This window comes from Bacillus rossius, chromosome 5 (assembly GCF_032445375.1).
Source record: "Bacillus rossius redtenbacheri isolate Brsri chromosome 5, Brsri_v3, whole genome shotgun sequence".
Classification (NCBI taxonomy): Eukaryota; Metazoa; Arthropoda; class Insecta; order Phasmatodea; family Bacillidae; genus Bacillus; species Bacillus rossius.
In genome coordinates, this window is record NC_086333.1 from 33,933,835 (window position 1) to 33,956,845 (window position 23,011).

General features: G+C 38.6%; 1 protein-coding gene across 1 annotated transcript in view; it reads left to right on the top strand.

The window, feature by feature from the left end:
• The window catches only part of LOC134531692 (teneurin-a), a 1,284,829-nt gene that overhangs the window by 483,541 nt on the left and 778,277 nt on the right, over positions 1 to 23,011 (top strand). The window contains exon 2 of the mRNA XM_063367503.1: positions 11,023 to 11,164. Coding sequence (XP_063223573.1) covers positions 11,031 to 11,164 — 134 coding nt within the window. The 5' untranslated portion in view covers positions 11,023 to 11,030. The remainder of the gene's footprint in view (positions 1 to 11,022; positions 11,165 to 23,011) is intronic.

Consider the following 23,011-nt stretch of genomic DNA (forward strand, 5'->3'; position numbering starts at 1 on the left):
TGCAAACGTCATGTCGCAGTAGCCACAAGGATGCCTAGTTGAAGACAAACCCGAACCAGATGTCGCTGTTACTGCAACTGAATCATTTCCAGGCATACTCTTATGCACATCAATGCATCGTTGTTGTATAGAAACCTTTACTTTCTGCCGCACTGCAGGTCCTTTACATGTCTCCAAGTGATGCTTCAAATTAGCATTTCTTGTAAATTGCTTGCGACACTTAATACAACCAAACATTTTACGATAAGGGTTCTTGGCACATTCTCTCTTCTCGTGTCGACGAGCATTGCTGATGTTTGAGAAAATCTTGTCACAGTAACGACATCGATGTTCGTTAGTTGACGATTCGCCATCCATTGAAGTCTCCATCGAGAGCGAAACAGCGTTCGTCGAGGTTTCCTGTACAGTCAGCACTACCGGCATTAAAGTCTCATCTGCTGGTGGTATCACATCTGTTGAAATCCCCTCCAATGTTGACGTCATCGTTACCAACGGGATCTGCTCCTTCTCCGTCGTAGCTGTCGATAAGGTTCCCGTAGTCGATGGTACAACCTCCGAGTTCAACGTTAAAGACGGTAAAGATGCCATCGAGTTCGCAAGAACAGGTAATTACGCGATTTATGCACCAGATTAAACAATCTAGGTGATCCTTACACCGCCGTCGTCAGAAACAAACTGAGCGTCCTGCTGTCTAGGACTCGCTTATATACATGCACCGGATGGAATAATACGCTAGTCAAATCAAGAACAATTTATTATAATACTAGAGTCAAAACAACATTAAAAAAATAGAAGCACCATCAAAAAAAAAGGAAGCACACTTAGAAGCACCGACAACGAAAAGGCAGCACATTTGGAAGCACCGACAACGAAAAAGGCAGCACCATCATCGAAAAGGCCGCACATTTGTCATTGGCTCCAATATTCATTGGTTCCATCAGTCTATTGATTCTATCAGTCTAGTGACTCCAACAGTCATTGACACCAACGGCCTTTTTCTTCATCAGCTCCAATGATATTTGGCTAGAATGCTACGAGTCTAAGAGACCATGAGACTACAATTCTACGAGTGTAAAAGACTTCTCCAACTACCTTCAAGTGTATAAAGCTCCAAATGCTCCAACAGCTCCAACACGCAATGTACGCGCAATACATGCAATTTACACGCAATAAATGTAATGATTACACAGTACACACACACAGGAAACGGAACGTACACACAGTACACACAGGAAACGGAACGTACACACAGTACACACAGGAAACGGAACGTACACACAGTACACACAGGAAATGGAACGTACACACAGTACACACACAGGGAACGGAACGTACACACAGTACACACAGGAAACGGAACGTACACACAGTACACACAGGGAACGGAACGTACACACAGTACACACAGGAAACGGAACGTACACACAGTACACACAGGAAACGGAACGTACACACAGTACACACAGGAAACGGAACGAACACGTAATATTCACGCAATTGACACACAGTACACGCAGAGTACACGCAATTTACGCAAAGTACACCCAATGTACGCAATGTACGCAATATATATGTAATGTACACACAATGACTACGCTTCGTTCGCGCAGGACAAGCATTTAATGAAAACGAAGCACGTTTGGACGGAAATTCTATAAAACGAAAGCACATTTAACGAAAAGGAGGCGCATTCTCTCGTTCATTCAACTTGGTAGGATACGATCTTCAATGATAAGTTAGGATATAATCTCTCCAACAGTCTATGAATCCAACAGTTTATATTTCCATTAGCCATCGACTCCAACAGTCATTGACTCCAACAGTCATTGGCTCCAACAGTCATTGCCTCCAACAGACATTGTCTCCAACGGCCTTTTGGTTCATCAGCTCCAATGATATTTGGTTAGAATGCTACGACTCTAAGAGACTATGAGACTACAATTCTACGAGTGTACAAGACTCCTCCAACTACCTTCAAGCGTACAAAGCTCCAACTACTTCAGCAGCATTATGTTATAATAGTACAAGGCTACTTGACTACGAAGCTACAAGTCTACATGGCTCCAATTGCGGCATCTGTCTTCGTCTGAATTTTCTCTTTGACTCCAACTCCGCCCGCCAGCATCTCTTCGATCTGCACCTCGATTATGTTATAATAGTACAAGGCTACTTGACTACGAAGCTACAAGTCTACATGGCTCCAATTACGGCATCTGTCTTCGGCTGAATTTTCTCTTTGGCTCCAACTGCTACAGCAGCATTATGTTATAATAGTACAAGGCTACTTGACTACGAAGCTACACATCTACAAGGCTCCAATTATCACATCTGTCTTCGTCAGCATTTTCTCTTTTGCTCCCACTGCTCCAACAACATTATGTTATATGATTCCATGGATACTTTGTTACATAGCTACAGGTCTACGAGGTTCCAATGCATCATGTTTACGAAGCTTCCAGAACACAGGGTTACGAGACTGCGAGGCTACAGGACTACGAAGCTTCCAGGACACGAGGCTACATGGCTACGAGACTACATGACTCTAACTGATTACAATAGCACCACTCAGTGGTGAGAGTTAGGTTATCTCATGCAAAAGTACTTTATGCATGTAGTTCTGCTTTTCAACAACAGATGTCGCCACATGTTGCTTGCAGGTAAATAATATTTAGTTCTTTTATGCGGGATGCGGGATGCTCACTAACGATCGCAAAAGAAGGATGGCTTCGCTAGACTCCAAAGAAAAGGAAGTTCGTCTTACATGTTGGTGCTCCACAGATGTCTCATGGCGTAATATTAATTTGACTGAGTAATGATATTTGTCAATTCCACCTGATAAAAATATTGCAAGTTTTGATTTAGTAGCAGAAATTATCGAATAAATTTCTGGCTTGTACAAGAACTCTATCTTTGCTCAACAATGATAAGTTTACAAGCTAGCAGAAACTGTTTATGCATTTTTTATTTTTTTTATTTTTTTATTAATTTGGTTTTATTTTTTTTTAAATATTTTTTTCCCTGTAATTTTATGATATCAAGGAAAACATGTGGTGGTTTTCTCCGAGTACTTCTGATTAATCTGGTCAATATTATGATGGTTTTCTCCGTGTTCTCCTGATTATTCTTGCCAATATTATGATGGTTTTCTCCGTGTGCTCCTGATTATTAATGTCAATAATTTGATGGTTTTTCCCGTGTTCTTGCAATCATTCCTGTGGTTTCTTCAAGTGTTTCTGACTATTCTGAGGAACCACTCTCTGCATGGATTTTTTTTTGTCTATTGAGACATGTCATTTTAATTGGAGTTACATTTAATTCGATAATTTCTGCTACTAAATCAAAACTTGCAATATTTTTATCAGGTGGAATTGACAAATATCATTACTCAGTCAAATTAATATTACGCCATGAGACATCTGTGGAGCACCAACATGTAAGACGAACTTCCATTTCCTTGGAGTCTAGCGAAGCCATCCTTCTTTTGCGATCGTTAGTGAGCATCCCGCATCCCGCATAAAAGAACTAAATATTATTTACCTGCAAGCAACATGTGGCGACATCTGTTGTTGAAAAGCAGAACTACATGCATAAAGTACTTTTGCATGAGATAACCTAACTCTCACCACTGAGTGGTGCTATTGTAATCAGTTAGAGTCATGTAGTCTCGTAGCCATGTAGCCTCGTGTCCTGGAAGCTTCGTAGTCCTGTAGCCTCGCAGTCTCGTAACCCTGTGTTCTGGAAGCTTCGTAAACATGATGCATTGGAACCTCGTAGACCTGTAGCTATGTAACAAAGTATCCATGGAATCATATAACATAATGTTGTTGGAGCAGTGGGAGCAAAAGAGAAAATGCTGACGAAGACAGATGTGATAATTGGAGCCATGTAGACTTGTAGCTTCGTAGTCAAGTAGCCTTGTACTATTATAACATAATGCTGCTGAAGTAGTTGGAGCTTTGTACGCTTGAAGGTAGTTGGAGGAGTCTTGTACACTCGTAGAATTGTAGTCTCATAGTCTCTTAGAGTCGTAGCATTCTAACCAAATATCATTGGAGCTGATAAACCAAAAGGCCGTTGGAGACAATGTCTGTTGGAGGCAATGACTGTTGGAGCCAATGACTGTTGGAGTCAATGACTGTTGGAGTCGATGGCTAATGGAAATATAAACTGTTGGATTCATAGACTGTTGGAGAGATTATATCCTAACTTATCAATGAAGATCGTATCCTACCAAGTTGAATGAACGAGAGAATGCGCCTCCTTTTCGTTAAATGTGCTTTCGTTTTATAGAATTTCCGTCCAAACGTGCTTCGTTTTCATTAAATGCTTGTCCTGCGCGAACGAAGCGTAGTCATTGTGTGTACATTACATATATATTGCGTACATTGCGTACATTGGGTGTACTTTGCGTAAATTGCGTGTACTCTGCGTGTACTGTGTGTCAATTGCGTGAATATTACGTGTTCGTTCCGTTTCCTGTGTGTACTGTGTGTACGTTCCGTTTCCTGTGTGTACTGTGTGTACGTTCCGTTTCCTGTGTGTACTGTGTGTACGTTCCGTTCCCTGTGTGTACTGTGTGTACGTTCCGTTTCCTGTGTGTACTGTGTGTACGTTCCGTTCCCTGTGTGTGTACTGTGTGTACGTTCCATTTCCTGTGTGTACTGTGTGTACGTTCCGTTTCCTGTGTGTACTGTGTGTACGTTCCGTTTCCTGTGTGTGTGTACTGTGTAATCATTACATTTATTGCGTGTAAATTGCATGTATTGCGCGTACATTGCGTGTTGGAGCTGTTGGAGCATTTGGAGCTTTATACACTTGAAGGTAGTTGGAGAAGTCTTGTACACTCGTAGAATTGTAGTCTCATGGTCTCTTAGACTCGTAGCATTCTAGCCAAATATCATTGGAGCTGATGAAGAAAAAGGCCGTTGGTGTCAATGACTGTTGGAGTCACTAGACTGATAGAATCAATAGACTGATGGAACCAATGAATATTGGAGCCAATGACAAATGTGCGGCCTTTTCGATGATGGTGCTGCCTTTTTCGTTGTCGGTGCTTCCAAATGTGCTGCCTTTTCGTTGTCGGTGCTTCTAAGTGTGCTTCCTTTTTTTTTTTGATGGTGCTTCTATTTTTTTAATGTTGTTTTGACTCTAGTATTATAATAAATTGTTCTTGATTTGACTAGCGTATTATTCCATCCGGTGCATGTATATAAGCGAGTCCTAGACAGCAGGACGCTCAGTTTGTTTCTGACGACGGCGGTGTAAGGATCACCTAGATTGTTTAATCTGGTGCATAAATCGCGTAATTACCTGTTCTTGCGAACTCGATGGCATCTTTACCGTCTTTAACGTTGAACTCGGAGGTTGTACCATCGACTACGGGAACCTTATCGACAGCTACGACGGAGAAGGAGCAGATCCCGTTGGTAACGATGACGTCAACATTGGAGGGGATTTCAACAGATGTGATACCACCAGCAGATGAGACTTTAATGCCGGTAGTGCTGACTGTACAGGAAACCTCGACGAACGCTGTTTCGCCCTCGATGGAGACTTCAATGGATGGCGAATCGTCAACTAACGAACATCGATGTCGTTACTGTGACAAGATTTTCTCAAACATCAGCAATGCTCGTCGACACGAGAAGAGAGAATGTGCCAAGAACCCTTATCGTAAAATGTTTGGTTGTATTAAGTGTCGCAAGCAATTTACAAGAAATGCTAATTTGAAGCATCACTTGGAGACATGTAAAGGACCTGCAGTGCGGCAGAAAGTAAAGGTTTCTATACAACAACGATGCATTGATGTGCATAAGAGTATGCCTGGAAATGATTCAGTTGCAGTAACAGCGACATCTGGTTCGGGTTTGTCTTCAACTAGGCATCCTTGTGGCTACTGCGACATGACGTTTGCATTTGCACTTGATGTACGGAGACATGAGAGGAGTAAATGTACGAAGAATCCTTCTCGCATGAAGTTTCGCTGTGACGAGTGTCATAAATGGTTTACTCGAATTGATCATTTGCGCCAACATTCGATAAACTGTAAAGGTGAAGTCAGTGCGCCTACTGCTGAACTACCTGCAGCAATTACGACTCCTGAGTTTAGATTGGTGACTCGTGAGCGTACAAGTAAAAAAACTGATGTGCAGCAACCGATTGCTGTGGCATCTGAACATGAAAATAAACATAAGACTGTGATCGGAGCATTACAAGTGAACGATAATGGCTTCTACTTGGCGCAGTCTGCATTTCGTGGAACATTGAAAGACTACTATTATCCAAGTACGTTAAGTGAGTCAAAGGACATTTGTAATTTTCTTGATGATATCAGACAGGACATAATCAATCAGCTTACTGATGACGTAGCAACAAACGGACCTTTGAAATATAACTTGTGGATGGACTGTATATATGGAAAGCCTTATCCGTTCGATGACAAAGTGAAGAAGTGTGCATTCAAGACATCGGCTGCAGTAATTTACAGTTCTAACGATATCAAGCAAACTGTTAAACAAGGTATCCAGAAACTCTGTCAAGAAGAGGAGGACTATGTCTGTAAAGGATCTGGCTGGACTCTGTCTTGTATAAACCGATTGGAGCTAAGAATTAGTCATTTCACGCCTATGCGGACCTAAATGTTTGTAAGATTGCTAACCTTCGCAGGTGATCCTGTAGTAAAATAGAAATTATGTAATAAATATTATGTTTGTAAAAGAACTTGCAGTGTTTTTATTTTCGAACCTGTTACTATTATGTTAAATTGATGTTATATTTCCTTTTTTTTTTGCATCGTCCTAGATCGTACCAAGGACCTTAGTCGACCTAATCAATCAGTATATAGATTACAAATTTATTTAATGAATTTTGGAATTTTTCCCGAATTTCTAGCTAAATAATTACGGATTTTCAAGATGGCGGCCAAATGACAAGATGTCGGGTGTCACAGCAATAATAAATGATTACTGCACTCTAGCGGATAAGAATTAAACTAACATGGCGTCAGCGCACTCTCGCCGACGATACACTGATGATGGCTTCCAGCAGACGAGGACAAGATGGCGGACATGACGTCATACTACCTGAATATATATGCTTTGAAAAAAAGTGGTGGGAGTCAGTATGCCTGCAGCCACCGCGGGGGGAAGGATCGGTCGTCATTTTTATTTTTTTTGCACTCGTCGGGTTTGAACCGAGGACTCCGAGCTCCGTGTCGTTAATGTATGATTTTTAAAAAAAATTATTTGAAATTTTATTAAATGAATATTTTTATAATTTTTAAAAAAAAATTTCATTAAAATCGGATAATAAATATAAAAGTTAAAGATGGCGGCCGTAACGGAAATTGCAACGGTGACGTCATAATCCATGATGACGTCAGAGGCTTATCGTAGGCTGTAGACATGGATGCTTAAGCCTACATATGGACATTTCTAGCCGCTGGGATTTTTAAGGACTAAAAACGGGAAATTTTCCCTCGAAACGGGAATTTTTCTCTCGAAAACGGGAATTTTTGAATTGTGGAATTTTTTGAGATTTTTTGGCGGAATTTTTTTTCACAGAAATTGAAATTTTGGCGATTTTTGAGGAATTTTGGGCAAATTTTGCCCAATTTTGGCGGATTTTGACACATTTTGAGGATCAAATTCAAGGTCAAGGTCAAAGGTCAAGGTCACAACCATCCAAGATGGCCGCCGTGACGTCACAATCCAAGATGGCGGACACCGGCACCGGCACCACACCCAGAACCCGTGTGCCAGGAGCCCCTATTATATACTACTGACTCTTTATACGTATCTAGACCAAAACCTTTACACAGACGATTTTTACTTTGGGCACTTGATTTGCATGTAAAAAATATATATTTATTTCCAGGACTGATTAGAAAAACATCATCCACAACTATAACGTTTTTTTATTTCATCTTGAGTATTCAACTATGAAATATTCTTTACGTGGTTTAGTAGAATACCTTTTCTGTATATTATTTTGATGGCCTTATCGAAAGTCTACGGCATAAACTGCGTTTATGGGAAACATTTTAACTGCTGGCTGTTATAGACGCTGTCATAAAGGAATTTACTGGAGGTTTTCGGTGTGACGCACAATGTGTACGGTGGTAAAGTTTTGGTATATAATTAAGCATAGTCGACTCTAACACTGTACAAAAATTCAGGTTCCGAAAAAAATTTTTAAGGTTTGTTCCTATTTTGGTCTTTGTTTGGTGGACTAATAGACTTATAGTTTAAGTTGGGAATAAGGGACGCGAAAGGTCGGGGGAAGGGCTCGCCCCGACTCCGTGGGAACAAGTGGCTTCACAGGGCACAGATTGCCCGCGCCACGGGGAGGCATTCAACGAGCCCTCCCCCCCCCCTCCCCGCTCACCGCCCCGGCCGCTAGTTGGCTGCCAAGGCCGCCGCTCAACTGGCAGGGTCCCCCGCAGCTGAGGAACAGAGGCAGACACGTGCAGACGGGCAATCTCGGGTGTTCGTCTCGCCGGGTCACGTGCCGATGTTGCCCGCGCGAACAAGCCTTCCTCTTCCGCTTGCAGATCGCCTCTCGGCCCACAAAATTACAATTATACTCAAATACCCACTTGATGGCACATTGCATATCGTTCTAACTACCAAATAGGTTTTCCTCCTTCTCCCCAAACCCTCATAAACTTTAGTTACTAACCGGTAAATAACTCTGCACAATCTATTCCTAAGGAATTCGCAATAACTTTCACGCGCCAGGTTTACACTTTACTACGATTATTCCAATTTCTCCTCAATTTGTCACAAACCTCCACTAAATATTTATCTCATAAAAATGTGAATGCGGGTGTTTTTTTAAAGTTTTATTATTACAGTCACGTGGAAGGTAAATTAAGGACATTGCATTCAATGAATCTAAATGTTTCAAATATTCAATATATTATTAAAAGTTGATTAATGTTTCATTGATATTGATAAGTATTATTTTAAAATTTATTCTGCATAAAAACTAGATGTCATAACTTATGGTTTACACTTTACTTGAGGTCTAAATAATTTATTTTTCAATATCTCCAAGAATATTTATCACAAAAAATACATGAAAGATTATATTTTCGATTTTCTATAGAAAAAAACGTAAATATTAAAGTAATTTTTTAACCATTTAACTTTTTTTCTTTAAAAAAAATATTTTAATTTAAAACTACCTATTTAGATTAAATTTGTTATTTACACATGTATATACTTTAAATAAACAGTTATTTTACTGAAATTTAATAAATATTATTATGCCTCCAAAAATATCTCTTGCATCAAAAACACAAAGATTTAAAAAATGGTTTTGCCACAAATAACAAAAGGTTTTTACTTACTAAGCCATTACGTCGGATGACTTTAAACTAAGTCTGGTTGATTAATTCCTACATAGTTGCACACGGCGAATAAAGGTTACCAGGGACTCACTTCGTAGAGAACTATGGTTCCAAACCTGGACAGACCTTCTGGATATAGGTTTCCATGGTCTAATATGTAGTAAATTCCTTCCAAATTCCGCCTTTTATTGGTCATTTTTAATGTTATTATGTAATAACATCGCTATCATAATGTTTATTTTTATTTTACTGTGATTAAACTTCTCGTCAAAAGCCAGTTCATTAGAGACGGTAGTATACATCACAACGACCACGGTGATGGATATCAGATAGGAATCTGTCAAGGCCTACTACTGTATAATGGGGATTACGAGAATAAACGACTGTACTGGGTGGTGAAACGGGTTCACCTCCTGTTCGAGTCCAGTGTCTTCAGTGCACCAACTCGCCACGCTGGCGAATGTGAAGCATTGTCGCCTTGTGGTCGTGTACACCTTCTAAATTATCCGTGCCTAAACACCTGGATGTAAATAAGCACTTATATTTTTTTATGCGACAACATCTTAGCTCTTGCTATACGGCATTCCGTAGGAGTAATTTCGTGAATGGAACAGAAGTCGCATGGAACGGAAATGATTAACCACGGTGCCATTAGTGAGGGATAGCACGAATCGAAGTTCGTACAGACAAAGGCAAACATTATAGTATTATTAATTTGATACATTTAAATAATATGGGCAGTATTTAATACAATTCCTTTTAGAAAATCAGGTCCAAACCCGGGGTATGGTATTTGTAAACTCTTTTTCGCTTTAATCGGAGCCTTTTCATTAAATACTTTCAATCCGCGTCAAAAAAATGTAACTGAAAACTGAATTTTGGTATATTTACCATGACTGACATTATTTCCAAGAATTCTACGTTATAAAGCATGTCCGATTTTCATATAACTTTATTTGCAAAATGAGAAAATATGAACTCGCTCGTTACCGAGGTTAGATACTTACACATCACTGGCGAGTACTGAAAGACTAGCTCACATTTTTTTGTTATTTTCTAAAAAAAACTAAAATGTTATCAAAAAAATTGTATGGTGAATTGAGGTTTTCGTCCGATAAATGACTTCAGTTTATAAAAAAAATAACGATTTTATTAGCATTCTGAGAAAAAATAGTTTGGTTCTCATTCTAGGAACCAAATTTTGGTACCCAGACTGTTTTCCGATGGGTTGTTGAACCATAACCAGGGGCGCAACAACTAAATTTCCAAAGGGGGGGCAATATACCTATTTATAAAGAATCATCGATCCCCCCTATTGAAGCGGGGTCCTCCCCGGGAAAATTTGTATTTCAAGGTGGAAAATGGTGCTATTTAAGCAGTTTTATTATCTAAAAATTGATTACACAGCACTTTCCTTGCCCCCGTTTGCCCCCACTTCAAGGTTTCAGAAGGGGGGGGGGGGGGCAAAATACCCTTGCCCCCCTGTTGTTGAGCCCCTGGCCATAACAACATGTGGAACGTCAGAAGTGTCTGAATGCTGGCCATGCCATGCCTGGTGACCCTGTGGCGCTGCTGTCGCCAGGGTGAAGGGAAGGTGCCCGGGGAGTGTGCAAGTGCGGCGCTCGGCTGGAGGAAGCAGGCGCGTGACGCGCGGTGTTGTTGCCTTGCAGAATACCTGATGTCGGGCAGCCCGCGCACCTACCCCGCCAAGCCACCCAAGTCTCCCGCCGGGGTCGTGGGCAACAACAAGGACTTCCTGCAGGTCGACAACATCTCCGCCAGCAAGAACAACACCATCAGCAGCCAGCACCGGTGAGCGCTCCTCCACCCTTCCCCTTGTATCTGCGCGTACAGCTCCGCCAGACCAACATGACAACACCGTGATGTTCCGTGACTAGGAACTATAGGCTCGTAGCACCTTGTTGGCTCGGACCGAGGCCGACTTTTCATTTGCTGATAAAATTACAAGAGTCTCGAGTTTGTTCGCTAGCGATTCGTTACTTCGTAAGTATCGGCGCTGAGGTGTCCACTTGAACTGTGCGCCAATCCAAGCTGCAGAAAAAAAAGTATATATATATATTATTCCTTTGCGGAATGATTCCTGTCAGTATTGTTTAAATATATTTATCTTAACAGCTTTTCATCTTCACCACTATATTCGTGTGGTAATTATCGACATGCAGAATAAGAAATAATTGTTTACAGCACCAAGAAGATATCATATTTATATGTAAACATCACTAAACGCATTGTACCTAGATAGTTTACGAGGGAAAAAAAACAGTATCAGTCCAACATTTCGTCCACTTAAAAATCTAGCTAAGCCACTGAGTTAGCCATCTTACAGTGATACTTACTTCTGGATTCGAGTCCTTTACCTGATATGAGTGTGCAATTTTGTAATTTTATTCCTAAGTTAATGCTTACTGTAATTTGCAGTTTTAAGATAGTTCAGTAATGAGCAACAATTAAAAATTACTATCCAAAGATATACTTAATAACTGATGTCTATATGAATGACCAATCATATAAGACAAGTCACGATACGTGCGATGCCAAAAGTGCGACGTAGCTGGTAATCAAAGTTTAAGATAATGTGAAAAGGAACACAATAATTTTGATAAACACGGCTTACACAAACCTATTTTAGTGGAGTTAACCTTTTTTTCTTACACAAATGAAAAACTTCACTTTGCATTGGATGGTTTCTTAATATATGTTTTTCGTTTACTTGAAAATTTTTCGAAACAAGTTTACCAAAAAAAATTCATTACTAGAAATTGCATAAAGGATAATATGCTTTAATGTAACTAACTATAACACGTCAAAAGATAATGATTAAATAGCGGAAATTTTTGTATTTGAATTAATAAAAGAGTCTATATAAGGCACGTTGTTTTTTTTTTTCGCAGCAACGATATTGGATGTGTGCAATATTTTACCTAAAGCATTACAAAACAATTTTTAAATTATATTCAAATAATTCATTTGCGTAACCAACAAAAAGTTTTAAATGGTTTTTCGCGTTATATTAGTGCTATTTTTGACAAAAAATTTCTTGTGAAGGCACACAATTAAATTTCCTGTCATCACAAATTATTAGTGGGCTAAATAACAACAAAACCATTTGTGGTTTTTGGTAAACTTTTTTTTACTCAGTTCACGTATTATTTTTTCACATTTTTTATTTATTTAAGACCGTCATTTATTTATAGTTGTATAAGCTTTGGCTCTGTAATAACCAATTGGAGAAGGTGTCGACTGACCTGCATTTAAAATTGTTCCTGTGATTCTCTGTCAATACGTACGTGCAAATAAATAATTCCAGTATATCTGACCGAGAATTCTTCTGAGAGCTGGGTGCTCACAAACGTGCCTTGTCGAACCACAAGCGTGCAAAGCTATTTGAATCTCTAACTCGGAGAGCCTCTTTGGCGATCGTGGCATTCCTTGAAAGATCTGAACAAAATACAACCATGAAAGGTTTAAATTTTCTTTCAAAAACATTTTGAGAGTCATGACCAAAATTAAAATTCTACATACTAAGTGAAATGCTCCATGATAATTTGCATTTTTGTTTTAACGAAACTAAATTTTTCTTTGGTCCTCATGTTTTTTTTAAGTTAATTTTTTAGACTATACACCACGTACGATCATCTGCGATTCTCAGCGCTATTTGTCGATATCAGGTCTAAACGTGGTTTTTTGGGTGGTAGAAGGGCAAAGCCGGGAATATCAGACACTGCGTCACTATGCCAAGTAGGACTGTAAACTTTGAAAGCGGCGACAAAATGTTTCCTTCTTGCGCTCAGGCTGCAATATATGTGGCGCCGAGTGTGCAGGTAGATTCTAAACAACACCTTTAAGCCTTCAACTCGATGGAGTGTTGTGCGGCGCAGGAAACTGATCTTCTGTTAGTAAATGCATTTTTTGGGTGCGGCTGGGCTTTAAGGCGGCCACCTTAACGGCCTCGCCTTTCTGGGCAGACACACGGTGTGCAGAACTTCAGGGGGAGGGGGTGGAAACGCGATTCGAAAACTGCCCAAGATATTCGAGTGGGGCCTGGTTACGAAAACCATTTTAGAATTCGCTGAGGGCCGATAAGTAGTTTGGTTTCCGGATTAAGTTCTTAAGCTGTATTTTTACAAATGGCTAAAATGCGAGTTTTGAGAGTAATTTTCTGGCCTAAAAACCACAGTTATAGATTGTTGAAAGCACTTCTGGGTCTTGCATTCCACATTTATCCTTATTTCTCTGCCCTATAATGTTACATTTACCGCTCAAATGTCGTAGTTATCCTATGCACGACGAGAAGAGCCTTGCCCTTAGAGGCGATACCATGCTATAAGCACCAGGGAGTGTCTCCCTTATCATCCCGCCTCACTAACACAGATACACCCCTGACTAGGATGTGCTCCTTAAGGCGGGGTCGCCTGGCGGCGTGCACACCTCCAGGTGTTAAGGCGCCATTTACAAACTACTGGATTACGAATAGCATATAAGATCCATTTAATGTTTCCATACAAGTTGCGTTCAATATTTTTGAATATAAGGTGTATTTTCTGTACAGTGAAAAAGGCTAAAACGGGTGTTTTCACGCATATTTTTAGAAATGAAAAATTAAACACACAGTATTTTAAGAGGTATAGAGACGTTCAGGAAACCTTTATCTTTAATGTTCCATGATTAAATTAATTATGAGTCACCGCAACAAGTCTCATAGAGGCCCGTTACCAACGCGAACAATGCAGGCCAGTTCTGCGCCTGCCGCGTATAGGCGAAGAGGCATTTGATGAGCCAGCGTCGCCCCTTAGCACCGTCGCGCTTTTAGAGCTCGTGTGCCCGGATCAGGCTGCCGCCTTAAGATATTCGATTGTTTATGGTGTCCTAATAGTAAAATATAGGTTTCGCGTACTCTTTTGGATGTGGTGGCACTAAGGGTTCAACAGGGAATGTATCTTCTGCGCGACGTAGCCCCAGCGCACTTGATGCATGGATTGGCCGAACGGCAGAACACGGTAACAAGGGCCAGTATTCCAAGACAAAAATATAAGTGTTTAGGTGTTGAACATGATTAACCTGTACCGTAACCGTATTCCTAGTGCTCGATAGATAGGGATAGGAAAAATTCGCGGGTTCATTTCGCGACAGGCTAAATTCCAAATAGTTACACCTCAGTGCTGCCTCTGCTATTGGCTCACAACTCACCTGGATGACTCTGGGCCAATTAGAAACGCCCGACCAAAGCTTTATCTAATCACAGGCTGCTACGTTGGGACGTCTCACAAGACGGCAGCCAATGGGTGGGTGGCATTTGACCGAGTGTACGTAGAACTATGGAGTTCATCCTGCATGTCATTGAACCCGCGAATTTTTCCTATCCCTATCGATAGAACACGGCCAGTCCCTTATTTTTTAGGAAACGGATTTTTGTGTCCTATACGTGATCTATATCTTACCCAAACTCACTTTTTCGGTGATTTCGTCAAAATGGCGTACCCTCTTCTGTCACCGTTAACTCGTCTATAGTCACGTTCGTGAACAACAAGTATTTTGGTATGCCAAATGAAAATTTATGATAGCGAATTTATCCTAGAATACATTTAGTACGCTTTAATGGTCATAACAAGAAATAATCGCACTTAATAAGTATTTGAGAAAAACTTAGAAAGGTTGTTCTATTTCTGTGCGATGGTGCTGATAACTCTAGTATATTCGCCGTAAAAATTGTATCGATGGTTGCGAAACGTCCGCTAGAATGCTTTGGAATAAGTTTATAGCCTCGCGCAGGCCGCCGTTTATTAAAACTGTTGCCGATCTCTTTACTTAATGGATTTGGTTTGGTCACATTCTGGAATACAGCCCGCGAATTGGTCTAGGGTTGCATCCCAACAAGGCAGTGCATCTTCGCTACCTTTCCTGAACGTCTTGGAATACCCTCCGCTATTGTCTGCGGGTTACAATGAAGAGTATTCTTATCCCACTCCTGTCCTATGAAATGAGAACCTCCGAAGCCTCGCCGTGCCCAAGACGTGGGTTTCCTTTCGACAAATGGTCAGTTACAATTCGCACAATACATGATAAACGTTGTTGCTGTTATTTTAAATCACGTTTTGTAAGTTTTACTGGCCGTAAATATACAAAAATTAGCTTCAATTATTTTTCTTCAGTTGCTTCTACCCTAAACTTCAAATAAAAGCAATACTTTTTAGATCATGATAACGGCTCCACTACGAATTCGGCAGCACAGTACTGTTGATTTCAATGTAAATATATTTAATTACACTGATTGAAATGGAGTTACATCATTAAACAATTATTTCCCTTGCGTTTTCGTAACTGGCTAATCAGCTTTGTTGTATATTAAGTTATTTTTTTTATTGATTAAGGCCATTTATTACACTTTGATTATGTGCATCTTGGACATCAGCTGGTTTTCGACGCACACGTGTACGCAGTACGATGAGCAAGGGAGAGAGTTCGCATTGTAATTACAATCCCGTATAGTGCCCAACAATATCTCACGCATTAATATTTCACTATCCCGGAATATTATCGAAATCTTTTCCAATTAAGGTGTGCAGACATTTTGGCCACATATTTACTTGTAACAAAAAATTAAATTCAGGCATCAAATAAATAAAATTAAAACGTTTAATAAACATTAAAAATTAAAAATTTTCTTTTAAATAAAATTTATGTCACTTTTTATTAACAGTCAATTAAATTACTTACATGCATAGTCAAGAGGCACAACGTATTATTATTCTAAATTAAAAAATATCGTTAAACGTGTTGTAATCTATTAGTCAATTTTTAGTAGAAAAATACAGTTTGTTTGGAAACTGCTAGATAAAAATTCAATGGGGCTAGGGAATTACAAAACAAGCAAAGTTTTGCTAAGGAACAATTTTTGTTCGGAATAAAAAAAAAACCTGCAAAGTTAAAGGTGTGAACATTAATGCGTTAATGTGAATTTGGCGCGCAACTAGGCACCACTCCAGTAGCTGAGAGGATGCGCAATCTCAGCGCCGTGGCTTCCATAAAACGAGGAGGGAGATGTAGAAGTGCGACTCTTACAGTGGAAACTGAAACCATGTTTCCCACGATATGTGACGTTATCTGTTGAGTGGGCCTATAACTACTAGCAAAAAAAAACTCGTAATAGAGGTTTAAATACAAAGTTTTAGGTTAATAATCCTACTAATATTATAAACGTGAAAGTTTGTAAGTATTGATGTTTGTTACTCTTTTACGTAAAAACTACTAAATGGATTTTAATGAAACTTTACAATAATATAGCTTATACATCAGAATAACACATAGGCTACATATTAATATGAAATTCCATCCTTAAGGGAGTGAATAAGGGAAAATTTCATTTTATAACAGAAAAAAATCATGTCATAGACATACAAATAGTGAGTGAGTGTCATTTCTCTATGTCTGCCACACGATCATACACATAGTAAGGTCTTGCAAATTTATATTTTTCTCCTTGGTGAGACCAGCCCGCGGCTAGCAAAATAAAGGTGCTAATAACAGTTTGGTTCTTAACTTCGTCAATAGATAGAGTTGCCTTGAATTTTAAACGCACCTTCGTTCGATGCGTTATTCATGTCTTTGATTTTCGTTTGTTTGTGCCGTACGGGTTCCCATACCATTTATCCGATTGCGATTAAATTTTGGTGAGTTGTTATGCGGATGCCCGAGAAGGTTTCTGAGACGGTTTAACTATTTTGAAATAGTTGAAGCACAAATAGTTTTAAAAAAATGTGTTTATTTCATATTATATAGCAGCATTTCGTTGTTTTTGTTGTCTAAGTGCGCACGCATGAGACAGTTTATTTAAATATAAAAGAAAGACAGAGATATAATTATATATGATAAATATACAGAGAGATAAGTTGAGATAGAGCGAGGTATAGAGAATGAAATGGGTTAGATAAAGAGATATATAAATATAAAGTGCTATATAGAGATTTATATATAGAAGAGATAGAGATAGTGGGATATATGTATATATGTATATATAAAGAGATGAATAGAGATAGAGAGATACATATATGTAGATGTAAATAGAAATAAATATATATTTAGAGATATCGATGGATGATTTGTATATGTGTTACTACTTTAAACATATTACAAAACAAAACTGAATGAGGCATAGCAAAGCATGCTGAGCATAAGCTAGATAATGGAATCTTTTCAATATTAGTAATCTCTTATTTTTAAGCTTTTTTCTATAGTGCTTTATAAAGTTTAGATTACCAGTGGCGCTTTCCCAATAATTGTGTACTGAAGAGAAATATATTCTTACGTCTTAACAAGGGACTGCCCGAAATAAGACGTTTCATACTAAGAAGGGTACTGTGCACTCTGCAGCTAGCTGCTAGCGTACGGCTAACACTAAACATCCGCGCTCATCACCTGATTTTTTCGGAACACATAAACGTTACTGATCTGTTAATTGCCCGTTGTCTAAGCCAGTGAAGTGGCGCCTATTTGCAACGCGAAATTTAAATTTGAGCTATATTGTTGGCACCTGAAACTTTGCAGGTGTGCGTTTCCGGATATGGGTTATTTTAACAAAAATTGCTTGTTTTGGCATTCACAATCTGCCATTAAATTTATGCCGGGCAATATGTATGCAACCATATAAATTGTCACTGGTATCATCTTAGTTCATTGAAATGCATACAGTTATATATTTTAATAAAATGTTTAGGAAAACCAATGCAAGTAGTATAGTAAAAAGACTCCGGCTCAGGGAAGGGAGTGTGGTGGTGTTGTTGGCAGCGGTGTACGCCATCTTTAATTGTGACGTCATAGCCACCATAATGGATGAACTTACCTTGACCTTTGGTTTGACCTTGACCTTTAACTTTGTCCTTGATCTGCACCTTGTCCTTGGCCTTAACCATTAACCTTGATATTTTACATCGTCCGCCATTTTTATATTCGACATATAAAAATTGAGTGCCCCAATCACAATTTTTGCACTTCTCGTTACGGTAAAAATCTTCCGCCATATTGAAATTCGACATGACATCCACCATATTAGATGATGTCACGATTGCCAACTTGTTTTCGTCCGCTAGGGCCGCCATCTTGGATCAGACATCACTGCCATTTCTATTCGATTTTGATAGCCGAGCCACCATATTGTTTTCGCCTGCTGAAGGCAGTCAGCTTGAAGCCATCTTGTTTTTTTTTTCATCTGGAGGTTGCCATCTTAAATGACGAAAATGACAACTTTTTTTTCCGCTGTTTTTTCTTAGGTAGCACCAGCATCACTCTAGCCATGCACTTAAGGGTCGATGTTAAATTACCTACCAGTGTTGTTATGACATTATCGACAGATTAAATTTTATTTTTATACAAATTACATTGGAAGAAAGGTGAGTGGAACCATGAAATCTCGGACCTCTTGGGTGGAAAACGTAGCTATGCCTTTGACCGCACGGCCATCGAGAAATTTACCAGACTGAGAATTAAATAAGGTACTTATAAAAATAATATACATTTTAGGAATTGATTTTTTTAGTTGAAGGAATAGTAGCATCGCCTTCTAGAGGGCGTTGCCGCCATATATATTTTAAGAACTTGTTACTAGGAGCGCTAGTGAACATATAGTCTAGTAGAGTGCGCTGCTACCATATTAGTTTAATATTTCATAGCTAGTGTGCAGTCATATTTACTACCTTGTCTTATGCCATCATTTTGGCCATTTTTTTTAAATTAACTAAGAAATTCGGGAAGAATTAAAAAAATTTGAAATCAGAAATTAATACACTGATTGAGCCGATTGATTTTTGTCTTTGGTTTTATTTTTTTTCTCGATGGAAAAAAAAATTATTTTAGGTAAAAAAACACTTATTTAATAAAACCAGATAAACAAAAATAAAAGCTACCTAAATTATTCACAAACTTCAGCCAGTAAACTGCCGATGCCCGATTAGCCACTATTTTGAAAATCGGCAATTATTTAACTGGAAATAGCACATGTAAAAATCAAAAATCAAATAAAAAATAATTTAATGGTTCCATCCTTAGATAATGCGAACAGGTGATTACAAGTAAAAATTATTTATTTTTTGAATATCACTTCATTTTACCATAAAAGTAAAAGATTTTAAAGAAACAATCTCATTTCCAAAAACAAAACTTTAATGCCAAATTTCAACAAATAAAAAAATACAAACAAATTATTGGCATTTCACGATTTCTTCTACAGTCTTCTTAGAGTGAAAAACGAGTAATGATTATTACTCTTGAGTAACTGGCAGTTACTCGTAATTTAAAGCTGACACGACCAAGACACATGCACAATCAGCAATTGAAGTATCCTCGGCCTAGTCTGACCTATCAACTACAACAACAGTAATGTCACTTCTATTGTCGTAGGGAATCCTGACTGTTAGCGACAGCGACAGCGACACCAAGAGCTGCAAAGATTCCGACGGCAGCGACGCTGACAAATTCAGAAATTCCAATTGAAGGTGTACCTTCTTCACCGACAGCACTAGAGGAGTCCTTAATACGTACAGTGTCTTCAGCATATGTGAAACCGATATTCAAGGAAGCAAGAACTACCGGTGCTCTATCATATAACTGCACCAACTGTGACAGAATCAAGAACTAGGAAATTTCGTATATTAAACACTATTGTAACAATAACTCTAAATTGGTTAAATATCAGTGAATCAGGTGTTATAGCCAGTTTATTACCTACGGAAAATTAAAAAGACACATTAGGAATTGCGACGGATTGGTTGCGCATTAATCAAGACCACCATGTCTCTCATGTGGCAAGATGTTTGCGCGCAAGTTTAGTACAAGGCATCAAGAAATATATCACTGTCCTTTTTACGAAACTGGAAACTCTAAGCTGTGTTCAAATATGGTAATTAACTTTCCTGAAAACACATGAAAAAATCATGTAAATGACACGTGTTGCATTTTAAGAAGACTGTAGAAATCGACAAGCGCTAGTATTTTATTTGTTTTTGTACTTTCTGGAATTCCGCTGTTTGTTTTTGAAAATGTGTTTTATTAATTTTTTTTTCAACCTGTCACTTTTAAGGTAAATTTAAGTGGTATTTCTAATAAGGAAAGATTTCTTACCTGAAATAATCATATTTACACTGTCCAAGGATCCAACCAAGGACATGAATTAAACTAATCTTTCTGTAAAAAAAAAAACAATATTTTTCATAATTTTGGAATATTTTCACGAATTTCTAGCTTAAAAGTTACATATCTTCAAGTTGGAGGCAAATATAGTCTCGGCAACTTACTGGTGACTATTGGATGTTCATTTAAAGCAGCTTTTAGGTTTTTTTCCATGTTTTATTGAATAAGAATTTATTTTTATCTAAAATAAACATTTTTGCTTCGAGCGAGGACTGAACCAAGGACACAAGTCGATCTAATTAATTGCTGAATTTATTTATAATTTTAAAATTTTCTTCCTTATATTATGTTATAAATGTCAGATTTTTAAGATGTCAGCCTTTGTGACCGACATTATGGTGGATGTTATGGAAGAAAATATTACTGTACTCAAGCGTGTAAAAAATTAACTAATATGGTGACAGTGCACTCTAGCAGACGATATATGTGTTACACGATACTAACGCTCTTAGTAGCAAGTACTAAAAATAAAAATGGTGGAAATGCCCTCTAAAAGGTGATGCTATTATTTTTTTTTTTTTCAAATTTTAAATATTTACAAGTCAGAATATGTGTGTTATTTTTACATATACCTTATCTCAATATGGAGTCTATGACGTCCAATATGAGGGCCTCCCACTGACGAAAACATAATAGCATTTGTGCCATCAGAATAGAATAAAATTGGCCATGATATCAGATCCAAGATGGCGGTCTCCAGCAAATGAAAACGAGATGGCCGTCGTGACATTACCCAAGTTGGCAGTTGTAATGTAAAATTTTAATATGGTGGAAGATTCTACCGTAAATAACTGTACTAAGATTGTGAGTCGGGCATTCGATTTCAATATGGCGGTTTTAAATATGGCGGATGAGGTAAAGTCTCAAGATCAATTGTTAATGTCTATGTCAAGGACAAGGTCATAGTTAAATCTAGATTCAAAGATCAAGGTAAGGTCATCCAATTTGGCGGCTGTAACATCACAGTCAAGATGGCGATACCGCTACCACCACTAAAATCCGACTTCTACTGCCAGAGCCCCTTTAATATACTACTGATGCATATTTAAGTTTTCCTAATGGCCCGTGTCTATCGTCTATTAAATAAAAGTCTATATTTATAATTTGGACAGTGAACTAGAGAGTAAAAATTATTTCCATGTGTTACAAACGCGTTTTCCGGAAACTAATTACTGCATATCACTTTTCTTTTCGTTACAAACGAAACATTAAACAGTACCAAACAAATTTATACTAAACATAAAAATATTATAATGTTTCTACAACCTTGAAGTATACAGTACTTTCTGGTTCAAATACAAAGTTGTTTTTGTTTAGCCCCGGAAAAGTGCAAATGGTTTTTCAACTACGTACTCGAGCAACTTCGCATTCGGGAAAGACAGTGTTGAGCGGCGGTGTGTGGAAACACTGCTCGCTCCGGCGGCCAGCAGGTGCTGCTGGTGGATCGCGGAGACTGCCGGTTCGGAAAGAAGAGGAAGGCGTGCGTGTGCGGCGATAACGGTAATCCCCGAGAGGGGGGACAAACACTCCCTCGCCGCTGGCTTGTTTCCAATCCACGTCTGTCCGCCGCGCCGACAGTGTTCCCAGGCGCTACGCTCCGTCAGGGGGGTGGGTGGGCGCGGGGTCAGCAGACAGCCGTCCGACTGGCCGCAGGGAGAGAGGAAACCGATAGCTGCTCGATCGCTCACGACCGCGAGGTACTGGGGGGTGGTCGGGTCCCGAAAACAGCAGCTTCTCGTGGCTACCGCGGCGTTCCTTACGAAACATACTATACCCCGCAGAGAGATCCCGTTACCTTTGCAAAATACGTGGCACGAATTTCACCCACCCGATATAATTAGAGATGGAAAAAAAAAATTCTTGGCCAACAAAATCTTTTTTTTTTTCTGGGGCTACAAAATGTACATCTTCTGTGGGTTTCCCTTACCAACAGGATTGTACGTCTTTGAAATAAAATTATAATGAATAGAAATTTCGAAAAAAAAAACTATTTTATTGCTTCCACATAACTCGTTTTGTGGTACTAAGATTTACATATTTTTTGACATAATTCGGCCAAAAATAAAGATTTAAACACTAGTTTATTTTGATTACATTAATAACAATTATATTATTCTATAAATTTAATGTGTTGAAAATATTATGTGAAATGAGCTCCTAATGTGTAATAAACGGTTGATGTCCTACATTACAATTATAAATAGGAACTCAAATTTACTTTATTTTTGACGACTTTGAAAATACAGCAGCTTGTAAGATTAATTTTCTAATAAATGAACTATTTTGTTGTTTGTAGAAAAAATAAAAATGTTGATTTTTTTCTTTGAAATCCGACAAATAACTGGGAAGAACATTACTAAATAAGATCATTTTTTTTGAAAATAAGTAGTTAATCTACAGACAACAATATCAATAAATTTAAAAAAATATAATAAATTACCAAATTTAAATTCTATAAAT